This window comes from Armigeres subalbatus, chromosome 3, assembly GCF_024139115.2.
Source record: "Armigeres subalbatus isolate Guangzhou_Male chromosome 3, GZ_Asu_2, whole genome shotgun sequence".
In the NCBI taxonomy this organism is placed as follows: domain Eukaryota; kingdom Metazoa; phylum Arthropoda; class Insecta; order Diptera; family Culicidae; genus Armigeres; species Armigeres subalbatus.
In genome coordinates, this window is record NC_085141.1 from 300983012 (window position 1) to 300998847 (window position 15836).

The window sequence follows — 15836 nt, forward strand, 5'->3', positions numbered from 1 at the left end:
CATGTCCTGCCCATCGTACCCTTCCGGCTTTAGCTACCTTCTGGATACTGGGTTTGCCGTAGAGTTGGACGAGCTCGTGGTTCATTCTTCGCCGCCACACACACCGTCTTCTTGCACACCGCCAAAAATGGTCCTAAGCACCCGTCTCTCGAATACTCCGAGTGCTTGCAAGTTCTCCTCGAGCATTGTCCTTGTTTCATGTCCATAGAGGACAACCGGTCTTATTAGCGTCTTGCGTCTCAAGAAATGCATATTTCATACATGAAACGCGACGCGAGACTGGACACAACACTTATGGCTGTTGAAAACGAAAAAAATTTTTTTTTAAATAACCTTTTTGTCGACCGGTTTTGAGCTACAGGACGTGGTCCAACTGATTACAAAGAGGGACGATTACATTTTTGTACTTGGCACAGTACACTTCGAAAAGAGATGGCTTCACATTATTTTTTGTTTCGTCTAGTGGAAGAGGGAAGATGCTATTGGCGCTTCATCTTCATTCATTAGTTCTTACGTGAGCACAATCTCTAAAAAATAAATGAAATGCCTATGTCCCATCCCTGGAAGTTGGATCATCAAGGACACTAGTCTTATTGATGACTGATATGCAAATATCATCTGTATCAGGGTTGTTAATCGTTAATTTATCGTTATCGCCGATAAAGTTGATTGTGATCAACGTTATCGGTTGCTACGATAACGATGAATCAACTGAATTATTATCGGAGTTCGATAATTTAACGTAAGTTAACTCGATAATTTTGCGATAATGGGGTTACTAGATTACGCGAATGAAGTTGGTGTAAAATTTTGACAGAAGCCGAGAATGAAATAAATTGTTTGCAGCTGGTTGATGAGAGTTAATTTTGATTGAAGCGGGGCACTCTAAAAATATTGCTTAATGCCTACTAGGTACTCTACGAAACGATGAGAAGTGAGGTGCTCTGTTGGTGGTTTAGAGTTTTTTTCACTATGCAGCATATATGTTGCAATAAGAAGATCGCAAAAATTTGCAATTCCCCGGGCGGACTTAAGGTGAGTTACGGCGGCGTCCAAAAATGGCAGCCACAATGGCCGTGCTATCCCTCACCTCGCGTTTTTGCTCGCACAAATGTGAATATTTAGGCGGTTAGCACATCTGGAAACCATTTTTTCGTGTATGCTGCAAGTGAGCAAAGGTGAAAAACTACTTTCCGTTTATGTCTGTCGTTTACTTTTCGAGTTATGTGCCCTTCAAAGCGCTATGTAGAATTTTAATTGGACTCCAACGCGATTCACCTTAATTGTCTGAGACAGTGACACTTAAATATAAATACGCTTTTAATGAGAGAGCATGATGACTTTTCTTTGCTAATGCTTATCGTATAAGCAAGAATATTCACCTGGAATCGGAGCCCCTCGGCAATATATTGGGATTCAAGTACTAGAAATTTATTTGATGCAGCGATCTGTTGTGGTGCATTCAAGGCAGCACCAGTAACGAGTAAACATTCTCTCAACAGTTTGGTGGACTAACTTCGTCACCTTTTTAATATGATTTGGTTGGACTAAGCAGTTTAGTCTTTGAGTCATAAAATATTCATATAACTGGATGCTCCGGATCTTCAAAACAGAAGTTTTGTTAATCATGCTAGATTGAACAAGTAAGGGTAGACATTCAAAATGCTCTCAGATTCTCTACTATGAACAACTGCAACTCTGTAAGAACTTTAATGATTAAATAAAAATGATTAAACCAAATTCTGGTCAATTCGGTAACCTCCTTGAATCCCAATTCAATTCCAGAATTTAAAGGCGTTTCTGAATATTTTAAGGCGATACAATATTTGTTAAATAGATATTGCTAATCCAACTTGTGAATATTTGTACTTTGAACTATAGTACATTTTACAGTTAACTCGATAATTATCGATAAATCAACGAATACTCGATAACGATAACGTTAGTTCAACGCTCACTTTATCGTCAACGAAGCATTATCGTAAAAGCGTTATCGTTATCGAAGTTGGCGTTAACTTAAGGACGATAATTTACCGATTAACAACCCTGATCTGTATAACGGACCGGTGGATATCTTCGATAATAGCAGGCCATGACTTTTCCTATTTCTTCGTCGGGCAACCAACGGGATTGCACGCATCATCATACAGCGGAATCAGGCCACACGTTTGGTGATCCTGCCAGGTTGTTCCTTATTGAAAATTATTGTTTTGTAAGTATCCTGTAATTAGTAGGGAGTGATTAATACATTTTTCATCGGTTTCGGCTTGTGATGTCGAAGGTGCTCTGGAAGATCACCGGTTCAAGGAATCGGTTTCTACTTACGAGGTCGATGATGCTCTGGAAGAAAGCCGGAATAAATGATTTGTTTTTTCATCGTTTTCGACTTGTGATGTTAAAGACGCTCTGGAAAAGCGTTTTGAGTTTTGGAAATAATCAACATGTGATCACCGCATTATTGGGAACTATGTATTTGGATTAGTTATAAACATGAAGTTGACCCCTTTTTGACTCTAGTTGACCCAGGAAAAGGAGTCTGTCCTCATGGACCCAATTAACAAACTAATACACGCACTGGCTAAGCCAGAAAATTTGACTGGGGAGGGGGGGTTTCTGAGCATTTTTTTTTTTAATTTGAGAGGTTTCGAAAAAAAAATCTTCTACAAATTTTGTCTCGGGGAGGGGGGTGGTTATGTCCAAACATTCTTGACTCCCTAGGCATAGTGTATTCATTGTTCTTGCCACAGAAGATACATACTCATACAATGGCGTAAAGCTTTCAATTAATAAGTAACGAAATGCAAATAGAATAGGTACTTGTTGAAAAGTTGAAAAGCAGGCTGGGTTCTTTGGAAAATTTGCCCTTGGATGAGGATCGAATGAGACAACGAATTGAGATTTTTGATGGGAAAGATTAATTAAAGATCTGATCTTTTCCAAATATCATACCTTACGAATTTCCTATTTTCCTAGCCATTTAAAAACACTCCACAACTAAGATATCAAATGTTATCCTAGAAGGCCATCTGAAATGTAGAAGCTTCTCGGAATCCGTGGTTAAATCTGTGAAACAATTTTCACCGTTGATTACAAACGATTTTCCAGGAATCCATAAGCTTTTTTTTTTTATTTCCTTTCTCATATTCCTCAAACATATTAGTCTTGAAATGGTGGTTTCAAAATTATTTCTCATAATTACCAAAAACAAGTTTTGTAATGATTTAAATGGAATAAATTGCTCTATAATAGATTATTGTATTATTTAGATTATACAAAAAATCTTTTAAGAGCTGTTGACTTACTTGTCGAATTGCTGTCTATTCTTCGATAAGTTCTTATCTTGACACACGACACACTGAAGATTTGAAATTTATGTACTGGGGCAACTGGTGGCCAACGGGAGTTCGTGTATGGAAATTTAGTTGGTACCCTGGGAATTGTTACTAACGAATGTCGTCGGATCGTTAACTTCCAAGATCCCATATCGCTGAAAAGCTTTTCAAAGATTCTCCTATTCGGTGTTACTTTGTTATTGATGTTTTAACAAATATCATAGTGAAGAGCGAATAAAACTTCTTTTAAATAATTTACATACATTTAATAATGTTCGATACATAAATGCATTATCTAATTCGTCATCCAACAGCAGTAATAGTTAGTTTTATTTAATAGTAAGATTTTCCAGCTTCATTAATGAACATTTTCCTTTCCTTTATCAAGGTAGGGTAACAGACGACTTTGGCTGGTTTTGTTCTATTGACTTGAGTAGGAATCTAAAGATTAAATTATCATTTTATTTGGTCGACTTACACCCTGTGCCGACAAAACAAAACAAGCCAGAGCCGTAAACTTTACCGGTCATATCCAAGAAACATTAAAAATAGAACATGTAAGACAAAACAATACGCATCTTGGAAAGCTTCTCCATTTCTTCCATCGTCAAAACAAAATCACGAGTGTCTTCGCTTCCTCCGTGTCAGATCAATAGAAAACAAGTTAATAACATCTGTGCCATGACCATAATCTGTTTGCCAAAAATAAAATTTAATTTTGTGCCCAAAATAAAGCAAAAAAACGAATTAGCACGAAGCACACTGTCCACGTCTCGGTTCCGATTTATTTGAGTAACGAACGTCGTCAAGGTCGCGCTCCCGTTGCAACTACAGTTCTACACGACATCGACGACTACCGCGGCGGCAGCTACCTACATATGTACGTTGCTTCAATCTACCTATGAACTCCGAGCGGCGACCGTCAACATCATCCGTCATTTCCAAGCGGTTGCTGTCAGAAATGTCGCTGTGTCGTGGTCGTCGTTTTGCCTACTGGCAGTCAGTCGAGTGCAATGTAACCTCATCAACTGCCCCCTCCACCGGACGTCTACGTTCCCGTCGTCGGGGTGTGGGACTACGCGATGAAGGGAGACAAAATCAAACGTCCGAACCGAATTTGTTCAGTAAGAGTCAGATGTGGGTACGTTTATTGAAATGGAGGTGTAAAGCTTGGGAGAACAGGTGGTGGCGTTACCGAAAAATCTCACCACAGCTTCTTTGCTATAGGGTCGCTGCAGCTACGTCACTCCGGAAACAGTGCCGAAGCACTTTGCCAAACTAATTATTACGGTTCTCACACCCGGCGCACAGTGGTGGGTCTTCGGGTATAAGTCGGACTAAATTTATTCTATAATATTTTTTAACCTTCCAGTTGTGGATACTTTAGAATTGCTGGGAAACATTTGGAAATTATTCAGCAATCTGGGCTGTATGAATCTCGATTCGAGCTTTTGCTTACAAAAAGATGGTTGTTCAACCACAAAAATTATTTTTTTTTCCATTTTTTTTTTCATTTTTTAAAGTTACGTAAAAACTTGATGATGGGGAATTTTGAACCTTCTAATGTTTAACTTTCAACATAATTTATAATTTGTAGTTCCTTAAAACTTTTCTGGATTAAAATTGTTCACATCCTCCTGTGAGCTCTGGTGAAGGATAGAGGAACTGAGATTTGGCAAATTTGAATTCGATAGACGACGAGCACGGCTAACCGGACGACAATGGTGTGCTCAGGGTGATGATAGAAGGAAACCATACCCAGGTGCGAACCCGTGCAGTGACGTGGACAGCGTGTTGCTTCAAGTGCCATGATTGGGATTGTACTCCAAGGGCCACATAAAATTAGAACACCATCCCAATTGGATGGAAACATGGGCCAAACGGCGAAAAATGCAATCTTGGATGGTGGTCATGAAGATGTATTATTAATATCTCGTGTCTTGCGAAAGAGTGTCTCGAGTTCAATTTCTGTAGCAGTTTCGTCTGCCCCCTCATTATTAGGTTTGTCAATAGCAATTTTCTGCGGAACGTTGAACGGTGCGAACATTTTCGGCCTCACATCACTCAGTGGAACAGTCGACACGAAGCGAAGAACCGACGTGAGAGTGAGTGTGTGAACTGCGTGAAAATGGAAAATTGAATTTGATAACACTCGTGTGCTGTGAATAACTGGATTGTGGCAGTCGCGGACCGCTTGAAGGGGTGACCCCAGCTGATTGGGCCCCGGAGGTGGAAAAGGTGAACTGTAAGTGTGAAGAAAGTGATCCCAGGAGGGAGAAGCAGAACCGGGGTGAACGAAAGCAATGCTATTTTGATCGGAACAGGTGTCGTCGGTTGCAGAACCAGCTGAACGAAGAACAAGTGATATTAATTTGAAAACTTTTGGAACAGGAAGAATAGGTGTTTTGAGTGTTTTTCGGTAAGTTCAGCATCTGCAACTGCGATTGAAAATTAACGCGTCTCGACTAACGACTGGGATCGAAGCGCACTTAACCCTTCTTGTCGTTAGAAAATTAAGTGAAGAAGCAGTAGGAAGCCCCATTTAGTTTAGAGCACGCAAGCTAACGACTCATTGGCGACATGGCTGTAGATTGTGATAAGGATCCCGTCGCCAGCAAAGGTGAGGATGTGGAAAAGGCTTCGAGCAAGCAGCCGAGTCCTGCTCCGCAGCTCAAGTCGGCAGGAGGGACAGCCGCTGCTGCTGCATCGCCGAACAAGGCCGCGACCGGTGGAACAGGTAAGTTTTGATCAAACATTAATTCGATAATAGTGTGAAAATTCAACATGTGTTTATGAACAAAACTTTGCCATAATTAAGGGGCAATCAATCACTTGATTGAACATTTTAAAAATTATATGGGTTTACAATCTGTTGTTATGAGGCAGTGCTTCAAAAAGAAAATCGTTTTCTTTCAGATTTTATTCAACAAATCCATCGTAAATTTGAATAATAATTTAAGCATTTTTGACTGATTTTTTGGAGATAACTTTCACAACTTTCAAGAAACTTATGGAAACTTTGCTGAATACCAGTAGAGGGTCAGTTTCGGGTACTACGAACCTTCGCATCGGAAGTATGGTTCAGACACTCAAAATACTTTGAATAAAAAAAGGTCCCAAAGGAATTTGAGTCAAAATTTACTATGGGTGTTCGGCATTTGAGACAAAGTTAGGCAGATAAAATCATTCAGCACCTATTGATTATTACAATAAATAAAATATGAATATCAAGCGTTTATATGGACGTTAAATTTTTTCGCTAGGTGATGTAAACTAATGATCTATTAAAATATTTTATTACATGTGCTATAAAAACCTACGAAGTGAAAAAATGTGCTTCGGAATATGAATAGAAACGGTATGCACCAAATCGACATCAGTTTGGAAAATTATTATCTTCTATATCTTCGCATTATCTTCTTCTATACATACACAGACAAAAATAATGAAAAGTAATCAGCTCGTAAAAAATACAGACGCGGAAAATTACACTATTCTGAGCGTACATGAATCTTCAATTTCGCCCTATATGTATGCAATGTGGCATTATGGCACTTAATCGAATAAATAGTGACATAATGCAATGCACACATTCAAGCGAAAATATCGTTTAAAATTAATTTTTGGCATTCCCTTTATGTGCATTACTTTCATATAAATTTCAACAACTTTTTCTATCTGTGTAGGTTACTGTAGTGGGGTCGGCTGTACCATTGAATCATAAATATGAGTAAAACGGCTACGCAGTCTCATGTAATTGAAATGAGTTTTATTATTCGTTCGACGTTTCGACACGGGTTTAGTGTCTCCTACAGGACTAAAAACGAACCAATTACTCTTTCCCTGAAGAAGACACTGAAACATCGGACGCAACATAAAACTCGTTTCAATTACATGAGAATTAGGGTGTCCCAAAATTAGACAAAGTCTGGGATTTTGGGGGCTCAACCTTCAAATGAAGGCTTAGGGTAAAACGAAAGAAAAATTGTTCTACGACAACTCTGGGAAATGACGTTTAGGGGTGGCCCCGACGCGTTTTATTAAAAAAGTGCATTTTTGCCTTTCTCGTATACTAAGTATACGGTAAAGGCTATATGATCGCTCCAAAAACAAACTTTTCATAGAAGGCCCGGAGACCCATAGTGTTATATACCAATCGACTCAGTTCGGCGAATTGAGGTGATGTCTGTGTGTGTGTGTGTGTGTGTGTGTGTGTGTGTGTGTGTGTGTGTGTGTGTGTGTGTGTGTGTGTGTGTGTGTGTGTGTGTGTGTGTGTGTGTGTGTATGCGTGTGTGTGTGTGTGTGTGTGTGTGTGTGTGTATGCGTGTGTGTGTGTGTGTGCGCAAAACTACTCAACAAAATGTCACTCATTTTTCGGGCATTTATCCTCAACCGATTTGCTCGCAACAAGTTGCATTCGACGCAGAATCCTGTCACATTGTTTCCTATTTGAAATTGGCCAGATCGAACTATGGGATCGAGAGTTATGGCCAAAATACAAATTTATACGAAAAAATCGCGTAAAAAATGTCACTCATTTTTCGGACACTTGTCCTCAACCGATTTGCTCGCAACAAGTTGCATTCGACACAGAATCCTGTTCTATTGATTCCTATTTGAAATTGGCCAGATCGGACTATGGGATCGAGAGTTATGGCCAAAATACAAAATCATACAAAAAAATCGCGTTAAAAATGTCTCATTTTTCGGGCACTTATCCTCAACCGATTTGCTCGCAACAAGTTGCATTCGACGCAGAATCCTGTCCCATTGTTTCCTATTTGAAATTGTCCAGATCGAACTATGGGATCGAAAGTTATGGCCAAAATACAGAATCCTACGAAAAAATCGCGTAAAAAATGTCACTCATTTTTCGGGCACTTATCCTCAACCGATTTGCTCGCAACAAAGTGCATTCGACACAGAATCCTGTCCCATTATTTCCTGTTGAAATTGGCCAGATCGGACTATGGGATCAAAAGTTATGGCCAAAACACAAAATCATACGAAAAAATCGCGTAAAAAATGTCACTCATTTTTCGGACACTTATCCTCAACCGATTTGCTCGCAACAAATTGCATTCGACGCAGAATCCTGTCTCATAGTTTCCTATTGGAAATTGGCTAGATCGGGCTATGGGATCGAGAGGTATGGCCAAAATACAAATTCATACGAAAATATTGCGTAAGAAATGTCACTCATTTTTCAGGCACTTATTCTCAATCGATTTGCTCGCAACAAATTGCATTCGACGCAGAATCCTTTCCCATTGTTTCCTATTGAAAATTGCATAGGTCGGACTATGGGATCGGAAGTTATGACCAAAATACCTTTTTTCATAAAAATCACAAAAAATGTCACCTATTTTTCGGACACCTAACCTTAATCGATTCACACGCAACAAGTTGCATTCGACGCAGAATCCTGTCCCATTGTTTCGTATTGAAAATTGGCCGGATTGGACTATGGGCTCAGAAGTTATGGCAGAAACACCATTTTAGCCTTTTTATACGAAAAGGCTGTATGTTCGCTCCAAAAACCAAACTTTTACAGAAGGCCTGGAGAGTTATATACCAATCGATTCAGCTCGACGAACTGAGATGATGTCTCTGTCTCTCCCACTTCATACGGGAGTTTGGCAGAAAGACGGTCATGAGATTTATATCATAACAAATATTGCCCTCCGCTCGCGTGATGGGAATGACATTTTCGTTTTCTTTTTGTATAGTCGGAGCTTCAGTTCAACTAACATCCAAAAGTGATATCCTTAAAATATATGACTGGGTGAAATAAAACAGGGTTATGTACGTCAAAAAGATTGGAAAAGGAAACAAAAATGTCGAAATTCTTATTAGCATATTGTAGATCAAGCTGAAAACCGAACCGAGGTCCCGCGAAATCGCATTTTCTCGCATTTCCGGATGTTGCAACTGCATCACGAGTAGTGCGCAACTGTGCCATAGTCGGGCACCACTCGCGATGCAGTTGCGACATCCGGAAATGGGACAAAATATGATTTTCGGTTTTCAACTGGATCTACAATATCTTTGCCATAAATAATCTGATTTTCATAGAACGGACAAAGAAATTTGTCTTTTTTACTCCAAGCCACTAGCTCATCTTTTTTCAAGCACACACATTTTACGAAGGTCGAGAAAGGCACCATCACCGCTAGGTGGATTAATCTGGGTTTTTTAATAGAAAAATCACAAAAAAAAAATGTCACCTATTTTTCGGACACCTAACCTTGATCGATTTACATGCAACAAGTTGCATTCGACGCAGATTCCAATGCTAACGTTTACGAAAAAATCGCTTAAAAAATGTCACTCATTTTTAGGCATTTATCTTCAAATTATTTGCTCGCAACAAGTTGCATTCGACGCATAATCCTGTCCCAATGTGTCCTATTGATCATTGGCCAGATCGAAATATGGGATCGGAAGTTATGGCTGAAACACCATTTTTGCCTTTTGCCTAAAAAGTATACAAAAAGGTTATATGTTCGCTCCAAAACCAAACTTTTACAGAATGCCTTGAGTTCCATAGTGTTATATACCAATCGACTCAGCTCGACGAACTGAGATGATGTCTCTGTGTGTGTATGCGCCCAACAAAAGTGCGAAAAGTTTAGCTCACTTTTTCGGTACTTATCCTCCGAAACGATTTACTTGCAACAAGTTCCATTCCACGCGGGATCCTGTCGTATTGTTTTCTATTGAAAATTTGGAAGATCGGACTATGGGCACAGAAATTATGGCCAAAATACTTTGTGTTATAAAAAAGCGCGTAGAAAAGCCTAGTTCACTTTTAATGCACTTACCCTCGATCCATTTACTCACAACAAATTGCATTAGACGCGGAATCCTGTTCTATTATTTTCTATTGAAAATTGGCCAGATTGGACTATTACCTTAGAAATTGGCCACCATTTTTGCCTTTCTTGTGAAAAAAAGTTGTTCCGAAAGGCTATAATTTCTCTCCGAAAACGAACTGTCGGATGCTTCCACACTGCTACACTTCCCTCCCTCTTCATACGAGAATTTGGCAGAAGGACGGTCATGATATTTATATCATAACAAATATTGCCCTCCGCTCGCTTGATGGGAATGACATTTTCGTTTTCTTTTTGTGTAGCCGGAGCTTCAGTTTAACAAACATCCAAAAGTAATATCCTTAAAATATATGACTGGGTAAAATAAAACAGAGGTATGTACGTCAAAAAGATTGGAAAAGGATAAAAATTGTCGAAATTCTTATTAGCATATTGTAGATCAAGTCGAAAACCGAACCGATGTTTCGCGACAATCGCATTTTCTGGCATTTCCGGATGTTGCAACTGCATCGCGAGTGGTGCGCATCTATGCCATAGTCGTGCAGCACTCGCGATGCAGTTGCGACATCCGAAATAATCCGATTTTCATAGAACGGACAAAGATTTTTTTTTCTTTTTTACTCCTAGCTACTAGCTCATCTATTTTCAAGCACACACATTTTACGAAGGTCGAGAAAGGCACCATCACCGCTAGGTGGATTAATCTGGGTTTTATAGGTAACATCGAAAATACCGGTATATCGGAAAGAAATTCGATGAAACCCATCCATTTTATATTTTTTACATTTAACTTAGGGTCTATACTTTATGGTAAAACTTTGATACCGCATGTTTTAGGTCTATATATTTTTCACTGATGCTTTAAATGCCCAAAAATGATGAATTTTTCTTAATATTTTTTTATTAATGCATCCAAAACGGGAATCCATCATAATGCTTTCGAAACTAGATATACATAGAAAGATGGGGAATTTTATAACGAATATTTTGCTTAAAATAGCAACCTCCTATCTCTATCCGTTTAAAAGTTATTCACGATTTACTGCAGCTTGGAAAAAGACTTTTTGAAATTTCGGATCATAATACCTGGATCATGTTTAAGTAAAAAACGCCTACTTTTCCATACCAACCAAATGAGCGCTTTAATAACCAATATAGTATTCATATGAGTTGCATAAAATTGATTTTAATACTTATTTGAGTGTTATAATGGAAACCCAACGATGGACCAGCAGTAACATGACTGATTACAAATTGTTCAGTTAGTCTGGGTGAGTGCTCAAATAGATTGATGAATATGGTTTCAAAACTACCCATAGGTGGGTTCAGTTTTCGTGTCATGGTTTGTCGAACTGTGCAATGATTCTCGATAACATGGAAATTAGTTGTTTTGTGACCATCTTGATTTTTTGCAAGAACGATCATGTGAAGCAAATCCAACTAGATCATTTTGATATCGATTTGTCATATTTTACGCCATATTGAAGCTCATTTTACGCCATTGCAAAAAATAGTGTGTGCAACTAATTGCAAAACTCGATTTTATCAGCACTCGTAGTATTTATCTCATTCGGCCAGCCTCGTTGGGTAAACGTACAACCATGCTGATTCAATCATCTTTTTGCAACTAGTTACACAAATTACTATTATCATTAGTATTTTATAATGCATATTGAAATATTTGGCATCTACCATCTACGGAATCTCTGGAAATAAGAACAATCTACACTAATTACGAACTGTTTTGCCTGCCAATACTGAATACAATGATAAATTGATTGCATCGATAAATCGGGACCAAAATGATCCAGCCGGATTAACTTCACATGATCGTGCTGGTTAAAAAATCAAGTTGGTCAGAAAACAATTAATTTCCATGTTATCGTGAAACATTGCACAGCTCACCAAACCATGAAACGATAGCTGAACCTACCTATGGGTAGTTTTGAAATCATATTCATCAATCTATTTGAGTACTCACCCAGACTAACTGAACAATTTGTAGTCAGTCATGTTACTGCTGGTCCATCGTTGGGTTTCCATTATAACACTCAAATAAGTATTAAAATCATTTTTTTGCAATTCCTGATCATAAAACCTGGTTTACAGTTGTCATTTGAGTGATAAAACGGCCTACTTTTCCATACCAACAGAATGGGTGCTTTAATGACCATTATGCAACTCAAATGGGTTGCATAATATTCATTATAGCACTCATTTGGGTGCTATAATGAAAAACCAGCAATGGGACAGTAGTTACATGACTACATTTAGCTGAATTAGTTTGGGTGAGTGTTTATATAGTGTACTCTAAGCGTCTCGTAATAAAATGAAATGGTTTGTTGGACATAACATCACAATTTTCCAAAGGCAATCGCTTCATAGCTTTTCAAGCAATGCAATTTGCCACGATAAGATGGAATCTTATTGTTCTCTGCAGCAACATAATTTATTGACATGAATGATCTTGTGGAATAAATTCGACTGTTCAATTTTGGTAAAGATTTATCATATTAAAGCCCATTTTCGTCATTGCAAAAATAGCGTGTGCAACTCGTTGCAAAACTCGATTTTTCAGCACTCGTAGTATTTATCCAACTCGGCAAGCCTCGTTGGATAAACGTACAACTCGTGCTGAAAAAATCATCTTTTTGCAACTAGTTGCACAAACTACTATTATGCAACTCATATGAATGCTATATTGGTTATTAAAGCACTCATTTGGTTGGTATGGAAAAGTAGGCGTTTCTTTACTTAAACATGATCCAGGTATTATGATCCGAAATTTCAAAAAGTCTTTTTCCAAGCTGCAGTAAATCGTGAATAACTTTTAAACGGATAGAGATAGGAGGTTGCTATTTTTAGCAAAATATTCGTTATAAAATTCCCCATCTTTCTATGTATATCTAGTTTCGAAAGCATTATGATGGATTCCCGTTTTGGATGCATTAATAAAAAATATTAAGAAAAATTCATCATTTTGGGCATTTAAAGCATTAGTGAAAAATATATAGAGCTAAAACATGCGCTATCAAAGTTTTACCATAAAGTATAGACCCTAAGTTAAATGTAAAAAATATAAAATGGATGGGTTTCATCGAATTTCTTTCCGATATACCGGTATTTTCGATGTTACCTATAAAAAATGCACTTTTTTCATAAAACGCGTCGGGGCCACCCCTAAACGTCATTTCCCAGAGTTGTCGTAGAACAATTTTTCTTTTGTTATACCCTAGGCTTTCATTTGAAGGTTGAGCCCCAAAAATCCCAGACTTGGTCCAATTTTGGGACACCCTAATGAGAATGCCTAGCCGGTTACTCATATTTATGCTTCTATACATTGTCTTCATCTTCTTCATCTTCATTGGCATTACATCCCCCACTGGAACATTGTCACCTCGCAGCTTAGTGTTCATTTAGCACTTCCACAGTTATTATAGGGTGCGGCAGAAAATAATGCGAAAAAGTTTAAACTTGAATATTGGGTTAATTAAAATTGTGGATGTTCTGGAGAAAATGAAGTTTGAATTTCAAACCAATCCGGCAGATGTCATGATGCTTGGCTTGGTGGCCACAACGGTTTGAAACTGTGGCCTCTTTTCATTTATGTTGGGTTTAAAATCAATACTGAATTATTTATCGGTATTTTAAAGGATCAAGTGCTTCCCAGGGTGAAGGTCCAATTCTCCGATGATCATAACGTTGTTCTACGACATGATGGAACGCCATGTCACACGTCCAATCGACCCAACAATGGCTGAAGAACAAAATGAAATTTTGGTCGAAAGATTTGTGCCTCCCTAGCAGTCCAGATCTTAATCGGTTGGGCTACACGATTGGGGCGTATGTTGAAGTACAAGCCTGCAAATCATCGCACATGCACATGGGAGTTGATGTCGGTGGACTAGGTTTGAAAGGGGTGTTTTAGCTCCGGCGTCGTCTTGAAGATATTAATAATAAAAATAAAGCACACATTCAGTTTATTTTTTTGAAAGGACCTTATAGTGATAACCGAACTTGAAAAGGTTGATGGCTTGCAGCAGTTCAAATGGGATTTGAAAGAAATAAAATCAATTTTCGCATTATTTTCTACCGCACCCTGTAACTGCGAGATTTCTAAGCCAAGTTACCATTTCTGAATTCATATATCATGAGGCTAACACGATGATACTCTTATGACCAGGGATGTCGAGACAATTTCCAATCCGAAAATTGTTTAGACCAGTACTGGGAATCAAACCCTGCCATCCTCAGCATGGTCTTGCTTTATAGCCGCGCATGGCTTCTATACATTGTACCGTGCCTAAAAAACTGTTTTTTTTTAATCGTTTCATTTTTAATCGCAACGAAAAATAAGCACCAGATAGTCGCCTAAGAAAAACATAAACAGGCAAACTTGGCATTTAAACGACCACGCATCACTCAAAATAGGCAGCCCAATTTTTACTAAATTATATTCGTTTTGTTCTTCTATTAACGAGGAAATATGTTATGATAAAGCTGGAATACTTGAAAATAAAAACTCAATCTTTTTGATGAAATGGTTTTTCGTACAATTTGCATGGAATTTACGAAGAATTTCCCGATTGATTTCTTCACAACATTATAAAACTCCTATCAGCAAATTACGTTACATTTTTTCCTCTTTGCAAGCCCCATTCCCGGTTTGTCTTAATATGTCATTTGCCAGAAGATGCCATTTGACCGAACTGGTCGTTTGGTAGAAAGGGTCATTGGGCCAAAATTTACATCCGGCCGAAAGTGTCGTTCAGCTGAACTGGTCATGTTGGAAAACAAAAGTCATTTAACTGAATAGGTCATTTGGTCGAAAATGTCATTTGACCCAATTATTGTTTGACAGAAAGGACAGTTTCGTTTCGGGCCAAATGGCTCTTGCTGTCAAAAGACCATTTCTGCGAAACAGAATTTTCGGTCAAAAGGTCTATTCGTCGAACAACATTTCATGTAAAACGACTATTTCGGTCAAACGGGGTTTTCAGCCAAATGACCTGGGACGGGACTTGAAAAGAGGAAAATTGTAACGTCATCTGCTGCCATGCAATCGGTGTCACTAGGTATCAGATGCATACAGCAGCCTTGTGTGAAAGTATTGGTATGCAACATAAAGTATTCCGCATGATTTTTGTTTTGCAAAGACTTTTCCACTTTGAAGATCGTACCGAAATAGCCGGGCAGCTTAATATGAAACAGTTACAAACATGTGTTTCAATTCCGGTGTAAGGAAAATTATGAGAATCAATTAATCAATTCAGACAAATTATAGTCGAATAGATGCATTTCGGCATAACCCTTTAAGGACGGATGGGTCATATATGCCCAGCGTTTTAGATTGGCTGTGAAAAATCACAGAAGAGAGTTAGGTCCCCACTTTTTTCAGCAAAAACGTTCATCGGAAAGTCGGCTTCATAGAAAAAATATCGGAGGTCAAACTTAACTATACACTGGAGACCCAGATATCCAAAACCTCGGGAAGATATCACTTCTGAGAACATGGAGATGAATCTGAAATGTTTGTATCCTATACCACATTGTTTGACAATTATACACACTCAATCAAGTTTAGTCATCTTGATCGTTGAGACAGTGCAATGTTCTCATCGTCGGCATATACCCAATCTGATCCAATAGGCACATGTGTATTATGTAA

General features: G+C 38.4%; 1 protein-coding gene across 11 annotated transcripts in view; it reads left to right on the forward strand.

The window, feature by feature from the left end:
* LOC134224978 (solute carrier family 12 member 7) overlaps positions 1-15836 on the forward strand; it is an 848828-nt gene that overhangs the window by 464210 nt on the left and 368782 nt on the right. For 4 of the 11 annotated variants that reach the window (XM_062704681.1, XM_062704684.1, XM_062704685.1 and 1 more), the window contains exon 2: positions 5334-6069. The exons of 5 other annotated variants lie outside the window; for them this stretch is intronic. In XM_062704681.1, coding sequence (XP_062560665.1) covers positions 5913-6069 — 157 coding nt within the window. In that variant the 5' untranslated portion in view covers positions 5334-5912. The remainder of the gene's footprint in view (positions 1-5333; positions 6070-15836) is intronic. 2 more of the 11 variants (XM_062704682.1, XM_062704683.1) reach the window with 2 other exon arrangements.